The sequence below is a fragment of the Verticillium nonalfalfae genome (assembly GCF_003724135.2).
Source record: "Verticillium nonalfalfae strain VnAa140/NRRL 66861 chromosome Unknown scaffold_228, whole genome shotgun sequence".
NCBI classification, from domain to species: domain Eukaryota; kingdom Fungi; phylum Ascomycota; class Sordariomycetes; order Glomerellales; family Plectosphaerellaceae; genus Verticillium; species Verticillium nonalfalfae.
Genome location: NW_021167453.1, coordinates 17,149 through 26,452, shown reverse-complemented (window position 1 = coordinate 26,452; position 9,304 = coordinate 17,149). Strand labels below are relative to the sequence as shown.

General features: G+C 57.6%; 3 protein-coding genes across 3 annotated transcripts; 2 read left to right on the top strand and 1 right to left on the bottom strand.

Annotated features, from left to right (window-relative positions):
• Positions 1-983: 983 nt before the first annotated feature.
• Positions 984-2,396, bottom strand: D7B24_004099 (uncharacterized protein; the record flags this gene model as incomplete). The annotated part of the gene is made up of 1 exon (XM_028638275.1): positions 984-2,396. The coding sequence occupies one exon, from the start codon at positions 2,394-2,396 to the stop codon at positions 984-986; it is 1,413 nt and encodes a 470-aa protein (XP_028490372.1).
• A 2,595-nt stretch (positions 2,397-4,991) lies between these two features.
• Positions 4,992-7,417, top strand: D7B24_004098 (uncharacterized protein; the record flags this gene model as incomplete). The annotated part of the gene is made up of 4 exons (XM_028638274.1): positions 4,992-5,000; positions 5,052-5,704; positions 5,761-5,923; positions 5,975-7,417. 4 exons carry the CDS (start codon positions 4,992-4,994, stop codon positions 7,415-7,417), a joined length of 2,268 nt encoding a protein of 755 aa, XP_028490371.1.
• Positions 7,418-7,850: 433 nt separating this feature from the next.
• D7B24_004097 (uncharacterized protein) lies at positions 7,851-8,912 on the top strand (the record flags this gene model as incomplete). The annotated part of the gene is made up of 1 exon (XM_028638273.1): positions 7,851-8,912. One exon carries the CDS (start codon positions 7,851-7,853, stop codon positions 8,910-8,912), a length of 1,062 nt encoding a protein of 353 aa, XP_028490370.1.
• Positions 8,913-9,304: the final 392 nt, after the last annotated feature.

Here is a 9,304-nt window from a genome sequence, read left to right as displayed (position 1 = left end):
CCCCTTGCTTCGATTTGCCTGCAGAACAAAATAGCAGGGCAAGAACAACAGTGCACCCTCTGAGGCGCTGTGCCATCGGAAGTCGGGCCATTCAGTATCAACGAGGCTAGAGAGCAATCTACTCCATCGCAAAAATACCCGGTTGGGCGGAGTCGTCTCCAAGGGTTGGGAGAAGCTGCCAAGCAGGTGGTCGGGTGGGCAAGGTGACCTGTCTGCCCTGGGGCTATTAGACTTCGCTATTCCGTGGAGAGACGAGGCCGGCGTCTTTTGTCTGATTTTTTTGGCTGGACTTGTACGTTACCTACCTAGATACGCATAGGTAGACAGGCCCTCGAGGTTTCTGCGGGTGATGGCCGAGGAGGTGGTTGGAACGGATGTTGTCTTGTGGGATGATACGACATATCAGGGATGCCATTGGTAGTAGGAAGACCTCGGGGCAGACTCTTGTTATCGTCGTTGGAATTGGTGGAAGTCGGATGTCAGAATTGCGTTGCATATCAGGGCTTCATCAGACGGAGACCAGCCTGGTGTGCCAGGTATGGCGCGGGCGAGATGCAGATGCATGTGTAGGATTGATTGCTTGACACAGGTCGTCGTCGCCGGACTGCCAAGCATGGAATGCATGTATTCTCGCTCGCGAAGGTGCAGCCAAAGTGTCTCAGAGGTTCACCCACAGGACACTAAAACATGTCTTCACTCGGTTCCTTGTCCATCATTTGGAAGGATGTTGGGCTGCCGCCGCTCAGTTCTTGTCGGGCATGATTACGGCGAGAGGCGGTATACCCCCGACAGCTTAACAAATGAGTCTTGATGAAACTTTTGTGCTGCTGTTGAGAAGATGTCCGTTTCTTTGGGGGAACGACTGACGAACCTTCAAACGCCATATGCGACTCGATGCTGGCGGCTATACATCATTCTCTTGTACACTCTGAGTACCATACACTACTCCATGTCTATTCTAGTCCAGCCGGCGCGACCCCTATTCATGCTGGAATCCAAACAAGTTCGATTACACCATCATGCGCTTTAACTGGCTTCTTCTCCTTTGTCCATCGCTCGTCGTCCTTCTTCCGAACATAGACCTGTGATACCGACCCATCCTCCAATCTCTGTGATTCAACCAGATCCCAGGCAATTTTCTTCCCTGTCTTCACAAGCGATGGCCGTTGAGGACCGAAGGTATAATCAAAGCTCCCTTGGTGGTCTGGATGGATCGAGCGGAACGTCCGCTCCACCTGGTCGAGACGGAAGTCGATGCCATCGGGGTATTGGGCGATGCTGTATCCATTTGAGATGATGAAGTTGTCCGCGGTAACGAAGCGCTGGTAGGGACAGTCCTCGCCGCAAGTGTGCGCGATCTGGGTGGTGTTGAGGGGGTACGTCGTGTGCCATTTCTGTCCGCCCCTGAAGTGGTGAATGCTGAATGGCTTGATGCCGCTTTCGTAGAACCCTGACGCGTCTCCCCCCGACAGATCGAGTTGCCACAGATCCCGCATCCAAGTCATGCGGACGTCGGTGTTGTCGTAGATGCAGTTGCGGAGAAGAATGTCTCCCTGCGCACCCCAGCCGGAATTCGACTTCTTCACCTTGGCAGGTGTTCTGCAAGACGCATGCGCACCGGCAACGATCTTTGCTAACGGGCGGCTGAGGAAAACTCCGCCGCCGCCGAAAGCCTGAGAGCCGTGCAGCCTCACAGCGGTCATGTCCTCGGACAGGGTCCCCACGTAGTGAGGTTGCGTGGGGTCGTAGGTTTTGAGCTTTGCGACGAGACCATTCATTGCGGTGAAGAAGGTATCGTCATCGCACAAGACGAACCACTTGGTGTTGGCGGCCTGGCGAGAAACAAGAAGGGGGACTAGGTTGAGATAGCGTATGGCCATCTTCTTCTCTATGCGGCTGTCCCAGCCGCCCACCTCGGCATCGACACCGACCTTGGCCAGACGTGCAGCGACATCTGTGATCTCGGCGTCGGTAGCGTCAACAAGTTGGACGAGAAGCTTGCCCCCGTTCGACCTGTTGTTGCTCGTCAGCCAGTAGGCCCATTCCTGAATGGTCGTTGGGTCGCTGAGGCGTTTGAAAGTGGTCGAAATGGCGAACATGAAATCTGATAGGTCGGCGTCGGCAGGGAAGGGCGATTCCGTCACAGGGACGTCCAAAGGCTCCTGGTTGCATTGGTCATCGAGATGGTCGTTGCTTGCAGACAGATCTAGTAATCTGAAGGTCTGGCCCATAGTACTGCTATCTGGCAGGAAGCTCTGCTGCAAAGAAGTGGAGGAGAGGCGTTCGATGGGTTTGCGGGTGAAGCGAACGTAGCGCTTGAGGTATTCGACCTGGGAGTCGAGGTCGTGGGTCTCCCCAATGTTGCGCACTCTGACAAGGTCGGTGTTACAGTTCATAACAAGTTTCGAAGGGTGATGGGTGTGCTCGTTGCCCTGATGCAAGTGGTCGAGAGCGGTATGGGCTGCATTTCGAATGTCTGAGGTTCGCAAGACCAGATCTGAGGTATACGGTCGCGATGACGGCAGTTGCAGGAAGATGACGAAGCAGAGGAGCGCGAGGGCAGCAATTTTGAGAGCTCGGGTGACCGGACTGGGCACTCGATGGATGAGAAGCTGTAACCTGCTCCGCAAATCCCTAGCAAGTGGTAGCGGGATTTCGATTGAAATGTGCTGGCGAGTGACGGAGAATCTCATGACGAAGGTTGACGGGTACCGCTGCCAGGCTGGCTTAGACAAGCCCCATTGCAAGTTGGGCAGTTGATTGACTTATATCATCGACCCGGTGTAGCGCAGTAGCAGTGCTTGACTCTCATCTGAGCGACTACATTGGCCGTCTTTGCGAGTTGGGCCAGGTGGGCTGGCGTTGGCTTACCCCTGAACCCTCGAAAGCAGGGACACGAGAGCCGTGGAGAAGAAAAAAACCTAAGGAGACCAGGGGAGCATCTTCAGGTGCTGGATCAAACAGCAGAATGAAGCGAGGCTGAACCCCACACGAGGAGGTACTGCTGTGGCCAGAGGCTATCATCTATTAGAGCTCACCTGCTGTTGCGTGCTAAGCCTCGAACTGTGACTTGTTGGCATGAGTTCAAGGTAGAACAGGGGTCTTGCAATCAGAAATCACCAAACCGGAGCGGCCCGCGCCCTTGCCAGAAGGTGAGAGAGACTGCTAGACCAGTCGGCAGCCGAGGGATGCTGGGCCGAGCCAAGGATTACTTTGCGAGACCGGGCATATCTGAGGGGCTGGCAAGACGAGTGGTAGCGCCAACAGTTGTTGGTGCAGTTGGTGCATGTGGCGGTATCTTCGAGCAAGGTACAAGAAATTGCATGCCCACGAGAAGTGGTGCACGGAAGTCATCGTGACCCTTCCGACAGGAAGACTGAGCTCCACTAACATGGACTAGATCGAAAAGGCTGGTGCTAAGATCTTCGACATGCTCAGCAAGTACAGTGGGGACATGGGGGTGCAGCCAGACCAAACGCTCCATCAAGGTGCTTGAGATGGGCCTCGCCAAATGTTATATCGCCCAGCAGTCTTGGTGGACCCATCAACACAAAGATATCGCTATAGCCAAGACCGTTGAGGTTCACATGGTCAACTTCGAGTACATACTTGCAGGCCGAAGTTTCGCGGAGGTCCCACGTCGCGACCCACCAGTTCACCCCCCAGCTGTGCCACAGGCAACTTCTCAGGTACAAGCTGTCACCGCGTGAGGCCTGGCAGCCAGCTGTCAGCCCAAAATCACGGCTGCACCCCTTGTCGAGTTAAGGTACTTGCCCCCACCGCGATATTTACCGTACCGGACGGTATCCTCTATCGCTCCGAGTCAAAATCCCCAACACTGCCTCGAGCTATTCCTTCTGCGCCGTCGTCTCACATTCAAACTTCCGACGATACCCCTACCCCTGTCCCTTCTCGTCGCCCATCAGTGGGGTATTAACTACCCCAGGCTTCAATGCCTCCTGTGGTCCCTGGATCGTCGCTTTCCTTGATTCCTCTGCAGGCTCGCCGCCTTCGACCACGCAGCATCGCGTGAAGGGTCCACCCACGATCCGAAACCTATGACGTACGGTGTTCGGCGACAGAAGCCAATATGGATCACGGCCATTTCATGGATCACGGCCATGCACATGACATGGCCGGCATGGGTGACGGGGGGAACTCTATCTATGGCACTTGATCCCAGCGGATGACGCCGTTGACCGTGCTCCGAGCCTTTCCAAAGAAGACACGAACAAGAATGCCCGATGTGTCTGCATAAACAGGCAAACCACTGTTTGCATACCAAGGCAAAGCCCAGAAGGACGGCCGCGAGAGACGAAGAAGCCTGAGTCACCGCCGCTACGGTTCCTGCTGCCTTCCCCGAGGCCAAATACAGCTCGCCGGCCTGCCCCTACACCACCACACCAGAAGGATCCCATCCCGGCTCTCTCGGTTTCCCTCAGCACATGGCCACAGCGTGCTCAAGGAGGATTTGGGGACGTGGGCCACGGCGCACCAACAGGGGGAAGGGGGGTGGCAGGCGGACTGCTAGGCCCGCTACAGGGCTGACGTGCGCCGCTAGGCTTCGCCGGGCGTTCAACGAGGCACCCATTGACCATGGCGAAGCACCACCGCTCGCCGCAGTCGCGCCAAGACCTCCTCAGCCGTGAAGTGACGCCTCCAAGAAGGTCGACCACCACACCAGGCATCCGTCTCGCAAAAGTCCTCAGCTCTTTCACGAATGAGGCTACCATCCACCCTTCTGTACGATGTCACACGCTTATTGGCCAGCGCTTCGCGTAGCCGGATGGGTCATTTGTGCCGGGGCTGTCAGCCTGGTAGGCCCCCAGTGAGGCCGCTATGAGGGGAGATGAGTGCATCGTGAGTACATCTAGTGACGCCGCCTCTCTGCTTTTTCCACTTGGATACAAGTCGCGCCTGTGTTTTTGGTATGATTTATTGATTCCGCACCCCCGCCGTTCTGTGCCCGACGAAGATCACTACTCGCCAACATGACCTTGGTGGGTTTGCTTGTTTCACATGTCGACTTGGCTGCCAACTGACAACCACAGCTCAAAGCATTCGCCCGTCTGACGACAGGCTCCTCCTCTTCAAGAGCCACCGGCAATCCATCTGCGACCCCCGACTCCTCCGTGGCCGACGACAGCATGTCAGTCACTAGTGAACCGGCCACTCTTGTTCAGGATGAAATCGACGACTTGACCCTCTCGGTCCATCCCTTGGCATCGCGAGAAGGCCTCCTTGTCAAGGTCGAGCCGCCTACAACCCCACGAGAGGCTTTCCAGTCAGGAAAACGAATTCCTCGTGCTCCCTGCGATATTGTCCTCGTCATCGACGTCTCTGGAAGCATGCACGATGCCGCCCCGGCGCCTGTCATTCCTGGCCAGAAAGACGAGAGCACTGGGCTTTCGATCCTCGATCTTACAAAGCACGCAGCACGAACTATTCTAGAGACACTGGACGAGCGTGATCGACTCGGCATTGTGACATTTACCACAAGTGCCAAGGTCATTTTGCCCCTGGTCGAGATGAATTCGGACAACAAGCTTTCGGCCAAGGACAAGATTGAAAACCTCCAATCTCTGCACGGGACCAACATGTGGCACGGCATCACCGAGGGCATCAAGCTTTTTAGCGATTGTGATTCTACCTCGGGACGAGTGCCTGCTATGATGGTTCTCACAGACGGGATGCCCAATTCAGGGTAGGCTCTCCTGTATCCAGTCAAGAGATGTACATGACCATATTAACGTTGTCCAGATGTCCACGACTAGGATACATTCCCAAGCTCCGTGACATGGGCCAGCTGCCAGCCACGATTCACACATTTGGCTTCGGATACTATATTCGCTCAGGTCTGCTGAAGTCCATCGCCGAAATTGGCGGAGGCAACTATGCTTTCATCCCCGATGCTGGCATGATTGTGAGTCATGATGCCTGCCTAACGATTGCCACCACTGACGCATCGCCACAGGGCACAGTCTTTGTCCACGCGGTTGCCAACCTGCAGTCGACATTCGCAAACCGAGCCACGTTGACGCTGACGTACCCTTCCGAGCTGACCATTCAAGAGAGTGTTGGTGATTCTGTTGAGAAACAGGCACCAATCGAGCTTGCTGGGTACCTGACCCCAACGTCGCAACTGACCATCTCCCTCGGCAACATTCAGTATGGACAGTCGCGTGACATCTATCTTCGCGCTTCGCCTGATGCCTGGAGCAAGCTTCTGGAAAATGACAAAGCGCCATCGGTCAAGGCCAAGCTCCATTACTCACAAATGACCAGCGCGATCTACGCCGAAAGCGCCGAAGGCCTCCTGTCGGATCCGACTACGCTCGACGCTGCTGAAATCGCCTACCACCAGTCTCGGTCTCAGATGTGTGCCTTTTTGTCAACGCTCTTTCCCATTATCAGCGACGAAGAAAGCCAGCACAACGGCGAACACCAAGCTGTCACCAAGGCTAGCGACCAGAGACCACTTTTGCAAACCCTCGTCAGCAACCTACCAGCGCGCACCTTCACCGACCAGAAGAACCAGTCGTTGGTCCAAGACCTCTCGGGACCAGAGCCCAAGGGCCAGGTTTCCCTAGCCATCACCAACGCCGAATTTTACCGTAAATGGGGCGTCCATTACCTGCCCTCGATTCTCAACGCCCACACGCGCCAGATTTGTAACTCGTTCAAGGACCCTGGTCCCCTTCAATACGGTGCCCAGAGTCCGCTGTTCATCGCCTGTCGTAAAGCTCTCGACGACGCCTTCGACAGCATCCCTCCACCGACGCCCAGCCGATACAGAGTGGGCACGTCCAGCAAGCCCATCAACATGCGGCGCTATCACAGCTCCTCCAACCCGTGCTTCGCCGGTTCGACGCCGGTGCTGCTGGCATCCGGACGCAGCGTGTCGATTCGACAGCTGAGACACGGCGTCAAAGTGCTTACGCCACGAGGTCCGAGACGGGTCGCCGTGGTGCTGGTCACGCCTGTTCGCAGGGAGGTCATGTGTCGCGTGGGGGGGCTCGTGGTCACGCCCTGGCATCCGCTGTCGACAGATGCGAAGAGCTGGGGGTTCCCCGCACAGATGGCAGACTCGGCCGTGCGGTACACAGGATGCATCTACTCGGTGGTGCTCCAGCCTGACCGAGACCCGGCGGCCCACGCACTCCGCGTCGGAGGACACTGGGGCGTGTCGCTGGGACACGGCGTGACTGCCGGGGGAGACTTCCGAGCGCACCAGTTCTTCGGCGACTACATGGCGGTCGCCAAGAGTTTGAAGCAGATCGGTATCCGGAAGGGTGGTATTGTGCTCGGTGGAGGGACGCGGAGGCATGAGAAGACGGGCCTCGTGAACGGCTTTCGGCGCGCGACGATGAGGTTGCCGCGGACGGCGGCCGAGCTGGCCAGCATGTGCAAGGTTTGAGACCAGAAGCTGGAGAGGTGTTGGTCGACTACACGATACCCCCCCCCCCCCCCCCCATTTCCACGACGACAGCACTGAGTAGGTAGATGCCGCTTTGTAGAAAGACACTCCTCTTAACCAAGCCGACCACCAACGCGGTCATTTGATGTTGAAACTCATGAACCCACTCGACACTGTCATCTGTACCAATCTGACCAGGGCTGATTGCCTGGTCAAGCATGCTTGACTGGTCCCTCCTCTGTCGAAGGATCACATCAGCACTAACTCAATCAGGCACGATCACCGTCGCAGCATCGCCTTGCAGGAGCGAAACTCTAAGGTCTTAAAATACGACGCTGCCCATCGTCATGGCCGACTTTGCCCTGCCGTCGAGGTTGACATTTCGGATTGAGCAGCACGTCATCCTGTTTGCTCATCGTCAGCATTTCATACAATGGCAGCCTACGCAACAACAGACCTCCTCCTCGACAGCCTCGCGCCCTCCACCGCGCTCCGCCCAATCCTCACCCGCCTCAACGCAGACAACTCATGGATGATCTCCCTGCCGCGTCCCGGCGGGCCGGACGCCTCAGGCAAGGCGTACTACCACATCCTCCAGGATCTCTGGCTCGGCGGCATCCTGACCGAGTGGCCCTACACCGCCTTTCTCCTCAAGATTGTGCGCAAGCAGGCGGGCAAGTTTGACGACGTGGCCGACATTGAACGGCTCGTGGCATCCATCGAAGCGGCGGCCGCAGTCGGAGGTGCAGAGCGGGCAGAGGACACGACGACGACGACGACGAAGCAGCGGCGGCAGAGCGTCGACGCGATTCTAGTGTCGCACTTGAACATTGACCACTGTCATCGGGAGACGCTCGAGCGGTTCCCGCGGGAGACGCCCGTACTGGTCGTCGCGGACGCGGCGGCGCTCGTGCGCGGGTGGGGGCACTTTGAGACGGTGATCGAGCTGCCGGACCTGGAGCCGGCGGCGGTGTCGTGGCCCGTCGGCGTCGGTGCCGGACCCGGACCCGGACCGGACGGGGCGACACCCATCGCCGCGGCGGTGCCGGCGTGGCTGCGGATGTTTCGGCTGCCGGATCGGGACTCGCTGTATCCGCACATCCATCACGGCATCGTCACGTCGTGGGGCGGCGAGACGCTGCTCTACGCGCCGCATGGCGTCGACGCGGAGAAGGCGGCGCACGCGGCCAGGGTGGCACCCGAGGGGACGGCGTGGCTTGCGCTGCTGCACGGGCTCGACGAGCTGGGCACGGGCAAAGCGACGGGCAGGGGGGTCAGGGGGGGGTTGGCGCTCGCGGAGGCTACGGGGATGCGGTACTGGGCGCGGACGCATGACGGGGGCCAGGCGTATTCGGGCATCATCAGCTGGCTGCTCCGGTTCCGGGGGTGGACTTTTGAGGAGGGCGTGGCGGAGATGGAGAGGCAAGGGGGCAAGATGGACACGGTGCCGGCCTTCTTTGACATTGAGAACGGAGGGGCGTTGGTGCTGGTCTAGTTGGTCAGAGCAACATTGTCAAGGCTGATAGGATCGCCAGAAAGCGAGGTGGAGGATTTGTCGTCGGCTGGCGTGTAACCCAGATTGTGTTTCTTTGCAGGCCGAAGTAACCAAAGCCCTGGATTCGGCGTGCCGTCCCGATGAGAAGAGTGTTCTGAGCTGTGGTTGTCAGTTGGCGGCCAAGTCGACACGTGAAGCAAGCAAACCAACCAAGGTCATGTTGGCCCGGGTGAACCGCTCTGTATCTCTCTGTAAACTTGCATCATGCCATCATTCAAGCGAGCCACTAACAAGACAGGGCAAAATGGCGAGGTCATCTCATCCATGCCCTCATGGACGATCCGGGGCTTCCCTCCCCCCCAGACGAGTCAGAAACAATTGTCAATTTTATC